Genomic DNA, 17,259 nt, shown 5'->3' with positions numbered 1-17,259 from the left:
GACTGAGCCATGAAGGCAAGTGTGCTAAACACCTTCTTAATCACCCTGTTTACATGTGATATAAATTTAAATGAATTATTCACCTGAACCCCTGGGTCCCTCTGTTCTACAACACTGTCAAGGCCCTACTCTTAATTGTAAAGTTCTGACCTCGTTTGTTTTATCAAAATGCAATACATTGCATTTATCCAAATTAAACTCTATCTGCCACTCCTCAGCCCATTGGCCCAATTGATCAAAGTCTCTTTGTCATCTTATATAACCTTCTTCATTGTACGCTATGCTACCAATTCTGGTGTGATGCACAAACTTAATAACCACCTCTTCTAAATTCTTATTCAAATCATTTATATAAATGACAAACAAAAATGGACATGGTACTGATCCCTGTGGAACACCTGGTCATAGGCTCCAATCTGAAAAACAACCCTCCCCCATCACCTGTCTCCTACCATCAAGACAATTTTGTTTCCAATTGGCAAACTCTCTCCAACCCCCATGTGATCTAATTTTATGAATTAATCTACCGTGCAGAACCATGTCAAAAGCTTGATGAACGAAGTCCTATCTCAATTTGTGTTGTAAACTGCACCACCCAAATATACAGTGTCATTTGATCAGTGTTAAATTACAGTATAAAGTGCATTTCAATCATGAAGAGAAGAATTAACACCTTCCTGCCTCCACCATTCAATGATCAGAAGCAATGTTTGCATTTAATATTTGCTCCTATGAAATATCAGTTTTTTGGACCATTAACATCAAGAATACTTCGCAGTAGATTTTTTTAACAAGTAGTCTCAAGTAGAGTACAAGTCCATTTTAATATGCTTATATCTATAATGCAATAAAAAAGTTTAGGCACAGCCCTTCCATTGGCACAGACTCTTCCTATCACATTTTCCATATTTGCTTTTGTTGATAACACCTGTCTATTATTAAAACGCAAGGAGAAAAAATTTAATTCTTCAAGTTTGGGTTGGGTGAAACATTAAAATGTTAAAATTTGTAAAGCTAGTTCCATCAGGCTTGAAGTCCACCTATTTCTGGTTTTAATGGAAACATGAAGGAACCGTGGTGACCAACCCACTTGCAAAAGGTGGGTCACTCAATAACATGTTCTAGTAAGGTTTTGTGCCACACATTTTCGACTCCAGCTAAACTGACAGGCTTTCCTGGGCCACAAATGTGAAGTGGCTGATCCAGCGTATAATCATTGCTTGGAGGGCAGAGGAAGTAGGACTGCTTTCCCTTGGTACAGTAAGGTAATTGTGAACCATTGCTGCAATAACCCAGCTGTTAAATACACACTCCTAAAATTACAATTGGGTATCCCAGCCCAAGCAGTCATGATCTTCACCTAACTTTTCTGATCTCCACCACAACCTTTTGCTCTCTCTCCCATCCTATCTTCTCTAATCTGACGCCTGGCTTTTCTCTCCTTGTCCATTGGCCTTTCCTAATCCACCTCCAACCTTTCAAATCCCTTTTACATAATATTTCTGAAACTATGACGTGGCTTTTTCAATCGCACATATTAGCTTTTCCAATCTCTGAGCATGGTTCTCTGATAATTTCACCCCTTCTTTCTAATTTCTTCCCTCAGTCTGTCACCTTTTTGATTTCCTGTACCTCCCCATTCCTCAACAGCCTCTAATCTCACCATTCCATCCTCATGTCTCCATCCCAGCCAACAGCCTCCAACCTTACCATTTTTCTCATGATTTTATATGTTATTCTGATCTCCAACCTCACTCAACAGCCACCATCTTTCCAACTCCTCTCTCCCTTCTCTGCAGTTCCTGTGTGATCTGATTCCAAAGACCTATCTGCAGTGGCTGAGAAATAGACACAAAATGCCAAATAGGTCCTGTTTTCAGGCAGTACCTGAGGAAACTTGTTTTCTAGTATCTTAAAAATAATAGTTGTAGTCATGTGCCACTCCCATCCTGCTTTCCTTAAGTATCATGATCAGTGCGCCTGCTGACAAACTACGAAAACATGGCATCAGCATACATTTATGTGTGTACACATATGTCTGTGCATGTATGTATACACTTGTACTTCTGCATAAATTTGCACATGTGCATGTGTTTGTGCATATGGGCCTCTGCATGGTTACATGTGTGCGGTGTGCATGTATGTAGGTGTCCATGCTTGTGACAACATGTGCATGTTACATACTAACAGGAGTAGGTCATTCAACTCCTTGAGCCCGTTCCACTATTCAGTGAGATCATGATAACTCCATTTACCTGTCTTTGGCCCATATCCCTTAATACCTTTGCTCAATAAATATTTATCTATCTCAGATTTAAAATTAACAACTCATCTAGCATCTGCTTCCATTTGTTGAAAAGAGTTCCAAACACCTACCACCCATCCTAACATCTCCCATAAATGATCTGGCCCTAGTTCTCAGACTATGTCCACGAGTTCTAGAATCCCCAACCAGTTAAAATGGTTTATCTTTATCTACCCTGCCTTTTCCTGTTAAGATCTTGAAGACTTCAATCAGATCACCTATTGACCTTCTAAATTATAAACAAGACAGACCGAATTTGTTTAATCTCTCCTCAGAACATTACCCCTGAAGTCCAGTTATCATTTTTGTAAACCTATATTACCCATGTTATACTCCCTCCAAGACCAATAGGTCCCTCCTAAGTGCTCTTGGTATTCCAAGTGGGGTTAACCAGTGTTTGGTACAACTACAGTATAACTTCTGCCTCCTTATACAACTCTACATGTAAAGCCAGCATTTCATTAGTTTTCTTGATTATTTTCTGCACCCATTTGTGACATTTTAAAGATCCATTCACCTGAATCCCCAAGCCTCTTTGGGCATCCTCTATATTTAACTTCATACCATCTGGAAAGTACCTTGATGAATCTTTATTCAGTCCAAAATGCATAACCTCATATTTGCTTACATTGAATTCCATTTACAACAGTTATGCCCATCATTTAGCATCTCAATATCCCCTTGAAATTTTATGCTAATTCCTACACTCTTCATTGTCTATGTTTATACTGTCCATGTGTTTGCATATGTAAGTCTGCATGAATGTGTGATGTGGGAAGTAAAGAGTTGACAGAGTTCATAGTGGTAAATTTGAAGTATTTGAATTAGCATAGTTCATAGTACTAAAGTGTTTTTCTCCCTGTCAACATCCTTTCTTCTCTATGGACAGGACAAAATAAAAGGAATCCAAAATCCAATCAAAGGAAAAAACACAAAATGTAATCAGACAAGAGCAACACAGCTTCCTGAAACTGCTGTATAAGTGTCTGAGTAACCAGCATTTTCAAGAAACTTGGCTTTGTTGAAGACTGTTCCATGTATTTGCATAATTAAACTTTAATATCCTAAATGTCCCTGCCTTTGGTATGGTGCTTGAAATCCCCACAACAGTACATGTGGTGCATTATGTATGTATATATGCATATTCGAGCCTGGCAGTGAAGAGGAGAAGCTAAAGTACTTCTTGGGATTTACTATTGTCTGTCATGAATCTGAAGTTTCCTCACTGGCCTCACTTAATTCCCAATTCACCACAGATGGCATTGCATTAATTAGGTTGTGTGGCATTAAAAGATTAAAGAAAGCTGCAGAGCAGCAGCAGAATAATACACTGTCCATGGTAGAGTGTCCTGCTTGTAATAAAACAGCATGTTTTCCGTACCCTGAACACCACGATAGGATTACAGCCTGTTTTAAAATGATAAGAAGTAGTTCTCACTCAAATTTCTGAATCTCCATAAGTCAATTGTTATAACCCATGGTTTGGAAAAAGAGGATAGAAGGATAAAATCATGAAGTCTTTACGTTAAAAACTCTGCCCCAGTAAGGAATGAGAGAAATGTTATTTTGTGCGTGGGAGGAAAAATTGTCCACATATAGAACTGACAAATATAGGTGAGAATTAAATTGACAGCATTAGGGGGTAGGTATCCATGAAAAGTGTCTAAATTTTAGTTTGTTAAGTGAGTGCTGAATGTAAATTCTGTGGAGACCCCTAACCAGTGGCATTTTTTAACAAGTAAATTTAATTATGAAGAGTAGATAAACATTTCAAAGTCCGATCAGATAGACTATCAGATACAGACAGAAATTCTTGCTTGGGATTGAAATGAAAGCATATTAGTTAAAGTCAGCTCTAGAACCAGTGTTAAAAGCAAGTAGGTTAATTTGAATTTCAATGAATTTTCATGAATGGAAAAAATTTTTTAAAAATTTCATTTTTATCCAAAATGCATGGTTAAAGATTTGGTTTGATCTTATGCCAATAATGTAAATGTAATAGAATCAGGAAGGAATGCATTAGTTTCTGTTTATTGCCTTTCTTGATGGTGTGCCAGAAGTTGAGCCTATAGCCTTTTGGGAGACTTAGGTGAAGTTGAGTCTCTTAACTGAGAATTAAGGTGGATATAAGATTGTATCTATTACTTGAGGCAGGAGCAGGGTACAGCAATTTGGGTCTGTTATCAGTGAGAGGTTCAGGGTAGACAAGGTTGGTAGGTTTATTTGTTAATGGAATGTGGGTGTTTCTGGAAAGGCTGACATTTATTTCCAATCCCTAAATGTCCTTAAGATGACGATGCTGAGATGTCTCCTTGAACTGCTGTGGTGTAGGTACACCCAAAATGCTATTAGGGAGAGAATTCTAGGATTTTGACCTAGTGACAGTGAAGGAAGGGTGTTTATAGTTCCAAATCAGCCATAGCAATCAGTATGATATAGAGGGAGCTTAGTAGATGGTGGTATTCCAATGCATCTATTGGCCACATCTACAAGGTGGCGGTGTTTGTGGCTTTGGAAGGCTTTGGTGAGTCAGGAGGTGTGTTATGTGCCTAGAATTTATAGCCTCTGATCTTCTCTTGTAGCTACAGCATTTAAATTGCTGGTCCTGTTAACTTTCTAGTCAGTGGTAACTCTTAAAATGTTAACAATGGAAATTCAGTGATGATAAATACTGTTGAACATCAAAGAAAGATAGATATTTAGATTCTCCTTTGTTAGTGACAGTCAATACTGGCAGCTATGCCGCACAAGTGTTATTTGCAGTCTAAATTTTGTCAAGGTTTACTGCATGTGAGCGTAGATTGTTTCAGTGTCTCAAAAGGTACTGAACCTGGTACAATGATCAGCAAACATTCCCCCTTATTGCCTTATTTGGAAGGGAAGGTCATTGATGAAGCAGCTGAAGATGGTTTGGTCTAAGATATTAATCTGAGGAACGAAAACTCTTGTGGAGCCATAGTGGTGTCCCTACATCTAAACCAGGAGACCATGCTGCAAGTCCCAGCTGCTACAGAGGTGTGTCATAAAGCACTTGAACAGGTGGATTAAAAATATCTAACCTGAGGAACTCTAGCAATGATGACCTAGGCCTGAGATGCTTAGCATATTCTCCCATTTCTTCCCTTTCTTTTAACTTTACTTGTTATTTTCTCTGTCACTGTGTCTTCTCTCCCCTCCTCACATCCCAGTGGAACAGTCTGCTGTTTCAAATTCAGTGGTTAGGCACTCCATTGCTCTGCCACTCTTACATTCCGATCACTTAATCTGAACTACCAACATCTCTTGTCCACCAGCACTTTACATCACACCACTCCCACAACCACCCAACCATTGCATAAATGCTGCCCCCACCACGCGTCACTTCAGCTCTGATGAAGAGTCATCTAGACTCAAAATTTTAGCTTCTCCCTCTCCCCATGGATGTGATCTCCAGCATTTGTTGTTTTCAGTACAGATTCCAGCATCTACAAAGAAGTGAAAGGTGTTAGCTCCTAGGGCTGCCCAAAGACTGGAGACCTATTTGGAAAACATACCTTATCAGTAGCTCTCCAACCCAGGATTTTAGGTCGGAGATGGGGTTGAATGCTGCCTTAGACCCTTCCAAGCATTAGATGGGCAACCCACCAAAGCAGTGTGAGTTTGCTCCTAACTTGTTCACCCATGTGTGATATGTTGGCACCTGTGAAATTCAGTCTACATAACACAACAACTGACAGTCCCTGCTCATGTGATTAGTTTTATAAAAAGTCTCTTAGACTCAACTTCCCCTTTACCCATTTTACATTCATCACATTTGTGAATCAAGTGGGTCTAACACAGTAACAAGCTAGATCTTAGCAATCCAGCTAATCTTTTGGGGACATGTATTGGAATCCCAACATGGCAAATGGTGAAATTTAAATTCAATTTTTTTTTAAAAATGTGGTATTAAAATCTGGCCTAACAGCAATCATGTCATCATTGTTATTTGTTGTAACAACTATTCTAATTCACTAATGTCCTTTGGGAATGTATCTAGCAACTGTACCAGATCTAGTCTGCATGTGCCTCCAGATCCACAGCAATGTGGTAGACTATGAACTGGCTTACCCAGGCACTCAGTTCAACTGTAACTAGGGATGGGCAATAAATACCATCCTAGCCAGTGAAAACCACATTGTGTGAATGAATTAAAAAGCGACACACCAAATAGAAAGTGTCAGCTACATTTCACCTTCTGCTGGTGACAGTCATACTGGTGTGTAGGAAGTATGCCTCACATAAGGAATTTTCTTTGTAATTGTCATTGTTAATTTCTGCTGCCTTTTCTGCACAGAAATCAGGGTATAATCATGCTGTTGCCACTTTCATCAGAGTTTATTACACCTTCATAAAGTTTCAGAAGACCCTTCACTTTCACTAGGTGATAGTACTGTTGCTTCTTTCTGAGATGATTCTACCCAGATTAATAGGAGCAGTGAAAGTTGATTTGTTGTACAATTTCTATTCGCATTCCATGCACTTTGAATACACCACACTACAGCTTGCTACCTGTTGGTATCAATGTCTTAAGGCCTCTTCCAAAGCTCACTGACAGTGCCTGTTGGTGGACTTGACAACTACTGTGCAGATGTGTGTTATAGGAGCATGCAAGCACGCTACTGGAGAACTGTGGACAGCAACTCCATGCTTTCTAACAAGCACATTCATTATTTACATAATCACGCCCCATAGTTTGATTCTGATGATTTTCCACTGAGAGTAAAGAAAGATTTCTGTTCTGTACATGTTCAGGACATCCCAAAGTGCTTCACAGCCAAGAAAGTACTTTCAAAGTTTAGTCACTGTTGTGATGCATGAAAAGACACTGTCAATTTGTACACGTCAAGATCCTACAAATAGGAAGCAAGATAACCAGTAAACCAGGGATGACAAAATAGTGGGGGATCACCTTGCTTTTCTTTGTATATTATTATGGGATCTTTTGTATCCACCTGAAAAAACAATGCAGCATTCTCTCACAGAAATATTAACTTAAAATGTGTCCAAGATTTGATCCGCAGTTCACTAATTGAAATATGCCCATGACTTCGGGTACGATTAACTCCTAATCCCTACTAGCAAGAAAGTTCATTGGATCAAGTAGCAATTAGGTAATTAAAGGTCAGTTCTAAAGAAGAATCGTACTTGACTCAACATGTTAACTCTACTTTCTCTCCAGAGCTGATACCAGGCCTACTGAGTTTCTGTACTGCTTTTATTTTAGATTCTTAAGTGCAGTCCAGTGAGCTTGCTGTCCAATCAGGAACCTCACTACTGAAATCCCACTCTGCCTGAGGCTGTCAGCCATTTTTTTGGGTGGAAGCTGAGATGGAGATGGGGACTGGGGCAAATAGAGCATCTATCCCAGTCATGCATTCAGGCCATTCCTATTTTCCCATTGAGAAGCAGACAGCCACTTTTCTCACCCGCAAAGTAGGCAGGTAATTGAACCGGGATTGGATGAGGACCTTAATTAATGGTGGTGGTGGTAGAGTGGGGAGGCAGAAACAGAGAAAGAAACAGTCATCAGAACTTAATTGCCAAGGAGGCAATATCTCTCTGGGCCAACTTACCCAATTATTTGCCTTTCCCACCACCTCCAAGGAGGGAAACATGACAGCCTGCATGCTGAAGTTCTGGCGTGGTGACTGAATTCAAATCACTGATCTATTTCTACCTTTTAATTTTTATTGAACAACTGAAGCATACCAGGCAGTGGTGATACTGAGTGCTGTTCGTGCATTAGATTTTACAGACAAGTTGAACATGTTATATTTCAAAGCAAGGAAATAGACCCTGACTTTATACCTTGTAATTGTAGAAGTGACCGTTAATGGAAAACCGCTGACGCTGTGTTTTCTTTGCTGCAGTCGCTGCTTGGTCCTTAACCCTCATCTTCACCAGTGATGCATCACTCCTTGTACGTATTAAGTTGCCACTTTCTGGCTCTGGGTTCCGTTTTGGTTTTAATGTACTGCTTTCAAAGACTAAAAGGTTGTAAGAGGAGAAGAAAATAACAAACTAAAATCCATTTTGGATACTATTCAGCATTGAAGCTGGTTCATTCTCACTCTGTATAGCAATATGACCTCAGATAATTGGACTGATTTTGCAACTGAATGGAAAATCAGGCATTGTTGATCTACAGTTCCCTGCCCAGAACACAGAACTGCGTAAAATCCAAGAAGCATCTTTACCGCTACTGCAGTTTGAAACATGCTTCTGTTTATTAAAAACAAAACAGAAAATGCTGGGAATACCAAAATTGTGCGCATAGTTCCTCGTGCACATGCCCAGTAGCTTTTGTCAGAGAATTAGTACATTTAATCCTTTACTCTACAATAGTCTTTCAATATTTAATGTCACTGTAATTCTAAAACATGTTCAATCATTTATCCACCCTCCCAGTCTCTGAGAAACTTACCTAGCTGCTGGATTGGCCCCTGTTCCTTGCCTTCTGGCATTGTTTCTTCTTCCAGTTCAGCAATGTTGTACAAGTTGTCAAACTCTCCCCAGCGTGTCATTCCTCTGTAAATACAAGTTAATTTATTCAATAACTTAAATTCAGGAAATGCTGAAAATATTCAACAGACCTTGTAGCTTTTATGGAGAAAAAAAGTTTGAGTCAGAGGGCCTTCATCAGAAATAGAAAAAAGATAGAGATATAATAGATTTTAAGCGAAAACAGAGCCATTTGGGTTGAAAAGTAAAATTGCATGGAAAAAGATAACACAGTGTGAAGCTGGATGAACACAGCAGGCCAAGCAGCATCAAAGGAGCAGGAAAGCTTGACGTTTCAGGTCGAGACCCTTCAGAAAATGAATGGAAAGACTTGTAATAGTGCAGAAGAAATTAAATGACAAAATAGATGATTGTATACTGCAAAGAAATGGTAATGTGACCAATTAAAAATTATTGAAGAAGATTTAAATGGGATCAGCTGAATTATCACAGAGCTGTCATCCAAAAAAAACTGGAAATAAACACAAATATAGAAAAATAATTGATAAGCTGATCTGAAGTTGAGTCTGTTAGATGAAAAGTCTCTAATTGAAGGATGAGGTATTGCTTCTTGATCTTACTGGGAGCTTCACTAAAACAGTATCATAAGCTAAGAACAGAGGGGTCAGACTCAATGTGCAGTGAAGAAATAAGAAGACAGGCAAATAGAAATTCCGGGTCACACTTGCAGACTGAAAGGAAATCTTTTTCAAAGCAGTCACCCAATTTGTATTTGTTATCTAAAGCAGAGGAGAACACATTATGTCCTGTAACTATACTGTATTAACTTGAAGTAAGTAGAAATATATTTCTGTTTCAACAATATTATCATTTAATAGGGTCTGGCAGGGATACCTGAGGCCTAATGGAACAAAGGAACAAGCGATGGTAATATCTTCATTTAAGGGTAATTGGGCATGAACTGAGTTTATGAATATTTGACACGTAATCAATTTACCCCGGAGAATTATAGAGGCTGGCAAGAAAAGATGGAAAGATTTTTGACATATTTGGAAGATGAAGCTATGATGAGCTGGCATGAAAGTTGAGTTGAGGGCTGGAGCAGATCAACTATGATCTTGTTGAATGGTGGGGCAGGCTTAAGATACCAAATAACATATTTCTCCTATTTCTTATGTTCTTACATCAGGAACATGAAACTCCTTGCTTTTAGTGATGCTCCTAATGTAAACCATTGTAACGAGTTCTCAAGTGCAAGAGGGTTTCTCATTTTTCTTTCAGGAGACGGAGGTAAATGCTGGGCCTTTGCTTGGGAAGCTAAAAAGATAAGAATATTCGTAAAATAATCTTAACGGCAGGGACTCTGACTATAATTAAGGTAGTGTACATGGCATTTTTCTGCATGAAATTATTGAAAACATTTTGAAAAAGGTATTTAGCAGCAATTCATTAAATGTATGCCATCCTTTAATGATTTATCATCAATGAAAAGAGACTGAGGATCAATATTATAATTTTAAAACAAAACCTAAAAAATAGAGAAATCTCCAAAATGAAATGGCTAGATAGCAGCAGTCAACTATCTGATTTCTTTAAGAAGGAGAAAAGCAGACTCTAGGGGAGTAGTAAAAGTTCTAGAAAAAGATGTTTGGAACTTTAATACACACTTTAAAAAAAAGAGAAACAAGAATCTAGTACAACAAAGTACTGTCAGTGCCGGAAATCTGAAACAAAAATAGCAATTGCTGAAAAAGCTCAGCAGGTGTGGCAGCATCAGTGCAGAGAAAGCAGAGCCAATGTTTCAGGTCCAGCAACACTTCTGTAGAACTGAAAAAAATGTTATTTTGCGTAACATTTTAATTTTATCTTTTTTACTTTGTTTGCTTTTCATTATTATTGTATATATTCATTAAAAAAAGAAAGATAGGAATCATTGCAGCTGAGTCTGTAGGGATGCCTGACACCTAATCTAACAAGGGAACAGGTGACGGTGATGGTTATATATTAATTCGTGAAAATTAGGAAAGTACTGGGTTTATGAAAATGGGGTGCAAGCAATCAGTAAAACAAAATAAATAACTGCTGATGTTAGAGATTGGAAACAACAACAGAAATTGCCAGTGAAACTCAGCAAATCTGGCAGCACCTGTGTAAAGAAAGAAGACTTAGTATGTCGAGTCTGGTGACTCTTCATCACAATGCCTGAGGTTTCATAACAGAAGCTGTTGGAACTCACTAAAATTTCTTTCTTTATGTCAAGTAATCGATGTTGTTGGAGTTTGTTGTGGGTGAACTTGAAATAAAACTCTGACTAGGAAATTCTATGACTAGACTCTATGTAGCTAGCATTTTAACCTCTGGTTTTCAATAACCAGGATAGAGTGTTTGGGGCTTGAGGGTGAGAAAAAGGTACAAGTGTCGATGTTGCATCTCCTGCACTTGAATGAGAAGGGAAGGGATTGCTAGCTGAGACAGAGGACTGAACTGTTGAGTGTTATTGAGATAACAGAGTGTAGAGCTGGGTGAACACAGCAGGCCAAGCAGCATCTTAGTAGCAGGAAAGCTGACGTTTCGGCCTAGAATGAAGAGTCTAGGTCTGAAACGTCAGCTTTCTGCTCCTAAGATGCTGCTTGGCCTACTGTGTTCATCCAGCTCTACACCTTGTTATCTCGGATTCTCCAGCATCTGCAGTTCCCATTATCTCTGTTGAGTGTTACTGCTGTGATTCAATATTTCCTAAACACTAGTTCACCAATCTCACACAAGGACTGATATACCAAACATAGATTCTGTGTTTATCAAAATAAACGAAGATTCACAATAAAGGTTACAGAATCAAACAGCTGCAACTCCCTCACAATGAGCTATGAGCTTGACAATGCAATGGCTGATGGCTACGTGTATTCCCTGCTGGTTATTTGCTCCTTCTTAAAGTAATATTACAATACCCTTTTTTTCTATTAACATATACATACAGTGAAAATACATGTACATTAGTGTAGTTACAAAAATGCAGGAAATTGCTTCATTACATCATTCATGCACGAGTTACAAAAAAAGGAAAAACAGAAGGATTTGAGTTGCAACATATGAATTCCTTAAATCAAAATTGGTGGTATTAGTTATAACAAAGAACAAAGAACATTACAGCACAGGAACAGGCCCTTCAGCCCTCCAAGCCTGTGCCGATCGGGATCCTCTGTCTAAACCTGTCATCTATTTTCTAAGGCTCTGTATCCCTTTGCTCCCCGCCCATCCATGTATCTGTCCAGATACATCTTTCAAAAAACACTATTGTGTCTGCCTCTACCACCTCCGCTGGCAACGTGTTCCAGGCACCCAGCACCTTCTGCATAAAGTACTTTCCACGCATATCTCCCCTAAACTTTCCTCCTCTCACTTTGAACTCATGACCCCTAGTAATTGAGTCCCTCACTCTGGGAAAAAGCTTGCTATCCACCCTGTCTATACCCCTCATGTTTTTGTAGCCCTCAATCAGGTCCCCCCTCAATCTCCGTCTTTCTAATGAAAATAATCCTAATCTACTCAACCTTTCTTCATAGCTGGCACCCTCCATACCAGGCAACATCCTGGTGAACCTCCTCTACATCCTCTCCAAAGCATCCACATCCTTTTGGTAATGTGGCGACCAGAACTGTACACAGTACTCCAAATGTGGCCGAACCAAAGTCCTATACAACTGCAGCGTGACCTGCCAACTCTTGTACTCAATACCCCGTCCGATGAGGGAAAGCATGCCATATGCCTTCTTGACCACTCTATTCACCTGTGTTGTCACCTTCAGGGAACAATGGACCTGAACACCCAGATCTCATTGTTCATCAATTTTCCCTAGGACTTTTCCATTTACTGTATAGTTCGCCCTTGAATTTGATCTTCCAAAATGCATCACCTCGCATTTGCCCGGAGTGAACTCCATCTGCCATTTATCTGCCCAACTCTCCAGTCTATCTATATTGTGCTGTAATCTCTGACAGTCCCCTTCACTATCAGCTACTCCACCAATCTTCATGTCATCAGCAAACTTGCTGATCAGACCACCTACACCTTCCTCCAAATCATTTACGTATATCACAAACAACAGTGGTCCCAGCACAGATCCCTGTGGAACACCACTGGTTACAGGTCTCCAATTTGAGAAACCCCCTTTCATTACAACTCTGTCTCCTGTTGCCTAGCCAGTTCTCTAACCATCTAGCCAGCACACCCTGGACCCCATGTGACTTCACTTTCTCCATCAGCCTGCCATGGGGAACCTTATCAAATGCCTTACTGAAGTCCATGTATATGACATCTACAGCCTTTCCCTCATCAATCAACTTTGTCATGTCCTCAAAGAATTCTATTAAGTTGGTAAGACATGACCTTCCCTGCACAAAACCATGTTGGCTATCACTGATAAGCCCATTTTCTTCCAGATGGGAATAGATCCTATCCCTCAGTATCTTCTCCAGTAGCTTCCCTACCACTGACGTCAGGCTCACCAGTCGATAATTACCTGGATTATCCCTGCTACCCTTCTTAAACAAGGGGACAACATTAGCAAGTCTATTGTGACTTAGTGTCCAGTTGGGAGTCTATCAGACCTTATAGCATTTTTTTGGGGAGCTGGGATGCCGTTGGATGCAGCAGTGTTTCTTGTGCTATGTAAATGAGTCCAATTTGACAGGGAAAATTGGAGATTCTTTCTAGAAATGAGATTTTTGAGAGAGACAGAGATGTACTGTGGACTTTCGAGCTGCTAAAGCCTGAAGCTACTCTCCTCATGATGTTGAGGTGACAACTAACTTAGATTTCCAGGATTATATATTTGGGAATTCAGCAAGTGACAAAGACAGACATTTCAGACACTGAGTACCTTCAGAGTAGGAAAACTGGAAGGCAATTAAGTGAACAGTACAGCTTTATCTGCTCAATTAATATTTCCATTATGAAATCACATGATGACTGTAAAAACATTGGCATTCATTTTAGCATAATGCGTCTTGATGTTATCCTTTCTCAAGAGTTGGCTGGAAGCAGACAGCTTTGTTCTTTGTGTCAGCTTTACCTGTAGTGCCAATACAAGGAAATGGATCTTAGAAGCTTCTGAACATACAATCAGGCTCAGCATTTTATAAGCTCAGCAAAGTTGTCCATTTTTAAAGGAAACAGAATTTAAACACAAAGGAAAAGAGAGTGCAGTCTTGTTTGGGATTTATCTTCTGATCATAGCATGTATAAAACACGTTTTGCTTTCAATTAGAATATGGTATCCAGTTCAAGGCATCACACTTAGGGAAGCATATGAAGATATTAAAGGAATTACAGAAAAGAATCTTGAGGTTTCCTGGGTTGAGAAACTGCAGTTATGTCACAGAATCAGAAAACTTGGGTCTGTTCTCCTTAGAGAAGAAAAGACTAAGAGGAGATTTAATAGAGGTATTAAAAATTGAGAGTTGTGGTTTCTTGGGGAGAAACTGTTCCCATTGGTGGAAGGACAGAGAACCAGATGGCACAGATTTAAAATAATCGACTAAAGGAACAAGGGCTACATAAGGAAAAAAATCTTTACATGTAGAAAGTGATTAGGAACTGGAATAAACTGTTTTAAAGAGTGATGAAGGCAGAATCAATTGAGGCTTTCAAAATTGAATTGAAATAAAGTCTGAAAAGAAATGTTTGCAAGGCTGTGGGACACAGTAGGTTGGTACAATATAATGCTTCAGAGAGCCAATGCAGACAAGATGGACTGTGCTGTAACTGTTCTATGATTTTATAACACCATTGTGGGAGCATTACGTGAACTGAATTGATTCAGGGAATTGGTGCTCAGGGACGACAGTGACAGGGCAGTAAATTAGCTTTTGACAGTACCTCTTACAGATGATTAAATCAAATGATTCCTGTGGATTCAATATTCTGCCTCAACAAAAGATTTGTGCACTTGCTTATCCTCAGATGGTTTGAAATATGATGCAATAGAGTCAGCATTTCTGACATTGGGGTGCACTAGGGATTCGGTGGACAAACCTGGGAGGAGAAGAGGAAAGTCAGTGAAGGGATGAACTAGTGTCTACAGAGATGAGAAATTAGGGGCCAAGAGAGGTGTCTGTGAGGAAAGACTGTGGGGAAGAAAAGAGTCTGTGGTCATGGGGGTTAAAAGAGGCTAAGGCATGGTATAGTGTCAGGGGCTAGTATTTTGGATCTGGTGTATGGTCTAGGCAAAGGGCAGAGCCTGAATTGTTCAAAGCAAAAAGTTTAATGGGAATGAGCATGCAGGGTAGAGTCACGCAGTAGCTTCTGAGGGCTGAAGTCTGAAGGTAGATTCTGTAGGGCTAGCTCATGCAGAAGTTGAATTTGAGAGGCTAGTAACTGAGGCAGTAGACTGTGCAGGGTTAGAATCTGAAAGGATAGTTTCAGAGGGAGTAGAGACAGAGGACAGAGTAGAAGGCAGCAGAATGACAATTAAACCATATATCATTGTATTTAGAAATTTCCAACCTGCACTCTGATGGAGTAAGGTTCCTTTCTGGAATGTTGAATTTACCATTTAATATCTGGATATATACACATGAGCCCAGTAAGTATGCAGTAAGTGACAGGTATCTGCACATTATCATTGTGGGTGCTTACCTTTTATTCATTGTAGTATCAGTAATTTGGATTGCAATTGGTGATGGTATAGATTTCTCATCATCAATCTGAAATCTTATTAGTTGGTGCACACCCCACGAAATATCTAATACGCCTTCTAGGATAACCTTTCCATTATTCTGTAAAGAAAATTGTGACATATTCAAATTACAAGAGAAGCATCTTCATAAAACATTACATTGAAAACAAAAAATGCACAAGTAACAGTTCTGGGAAAATGAGTAAGCACATTGACCCACAGAGATGGGCAGCTACAAACAATATACTTTAGTATCATCAGCATCTCATCTGTGTTGGTGCTAATCAGAATCTCTAAGGTATTTACACTTGCATAGGTTTTAACTATTTCTAACAATTTAATCATATATGACTGGGCAGCAGCCAGTCACCATAAGTGCACAAGTCATTTTCTTACTCTCACCTACTTGTGCCTTTTTCACTGGGTTTGAGAATACAGATTGAAAAATGATGGCAATGTTTTAGAAATCCAATGGTAGATGAGTAGCAAGTCCAATAAATGGTTTGGGTTCTGATAACATTGTGAGTATTGCCATCTTCAAATTCACTTCATTATGTTGTGTCACACTTACCAATGTGCTACAAGGAATAGTTTTCGGACATGTTTAGCAGGTCAGAATAGGTATCTAGAGCCACTGTGGGCCATCGCAACAGCAAAAATATATTCAATCACAATATGTAACTTCATGGCCCTCATATCCCTCCTATCTGTGTTACCATGAAGCTGGGGATCAACCCTGGTTCAAGGAAGAGAGCAGGAGGGCATGCCAGGAGAAGTATCAGGCATACCTAAAAATGAGGCATCACCCTGGTGAAGCTATAACTCAGGATGTCTATTTTGAGTGATTTCATAAAGGAGTACTGGACATTTACTGGAATTTTTTGAGGTGGTAACAGCAGGATAAAGGGGAAGCAGTGGATGTAGCATATTTGGATTTTCAGAAGGTGCCTGATAAGGTACCCCACACTAGCAACTTAATCAAATGAGAGTTCATGGTGTTAGATTTAGTATAGTTGCATGTATAAAGGATTAGCTAACTAATTTAAAACAGCAAGTTGGGATAAATGAAGCATTTTCAGGATGGCAACCTGTAACTAGTGATGCACTATAGAGATCATTACTGTTACTGCAGTTAGTTACTACATATGAAATACCTGTATGAGAAAAATGAATGTACTGTAGCCAAGTTTATGGATGACAGAAATAGATGGGAATTCAAGTGGTAAGGATGACACAATGAGTCTGTGGAGGGATCTAAACTGGTTAAGCTAGTGGTCTGAATCTTGACAGATGATTATAATATAGGAAAATATGAGTTTACGCATTTTGGCAGGAAGAATAGATGAGTTGAATATTATTTAAATGATGAAAGACTGCAGAAAGTACAGAACAGAGAGGTCCAGGGGTCCTCATCCATGAATTTCAAAAAGCTAGCAAAGCAGGGAGGTTTTGCTAAAACTACACAAGGCATTAGTGAACCACAGCTGAAATGCTATAAACAGTTTTGGGCTGTTTATCTAAGGAAAGATATACTGGCATTGGAGGCAAAGCAGGGAAGCTCCCTAAGCTGATCCTGGATAGACAGGGACAATCCTTTGAGGAGACGTCCAGTAGGTTTGAACTGCTGGACAGTATAGTAGCTTAGTAATTAGCACTGCTGCCTCACAGTGCCAGGGTCCCAGCTTCGATTCCAGCCTTGAGTCACTGTCTGTGTGTCATTTGCACATTCTCCCTGCATCCATGGGTTTCCTCCCACAGTGCAAATATGTCCAGTTTAGGTGGATTGGCCATGCTA

At 39.5% G+C, this 17,259-nt stretch overlaps 1 protein-coding gene across 5 annotated transcripts in view; it reads right to left on the bottom strand.

Annotated features, from left to right (window-relative positions):
• Positions 1 to 17,259, bottom strand: part of rassf6 (Ras association domain family member 6) — a 72,178-nt gene that overhangs the window by 13,919 nt on the left and 41,000 nt on the right. For all 5 annotated transcript variants that reach the window (XM_048528179.2, XM_048528178.2, XM_048528181.2 and 2 more), the window contains 3 exons: positions 15,425 to 15,564; positions 8,751 to 8,854; positions 8,135 to 8,313 (listed from right to left, as the gene is read on the bottom strand). In XM_048528179.2, coding sequence (XP_048384136.1) covers positions 8,135 to 8,313; positions 8,751 to 8,854; positions 15,425 to 15,564 — 423 coding nt within the window. The remainder of the gene's footprint in view (positions 1 to 8,134; positions 8,314 to 8,750; positions 8,855 to 15,424; positions 15,565 to 17,259) is intronic.

This window comes from Stegostoma tigrinum, chromosome 3 (genome assembly GCF_030684315.1).
Source record: "Stegostoma tigrinum isolate sSteTig4 chromosome 3, sSteTig4.hap1, whole genome shotgun sequence".
Taxonomy (NCBI): Eukaryota; Metazoa; Chordata; class Chondrichthyes; order Orectolobiformes; family Stegostomatidae; genus Stegostoma; species Stegostoma tigrinum.
The sequence above is the reverse complement of the archived record's forward strand: the minus strand, read 5'-3'. Positions and strand labels throughout refer to the sequence as shown.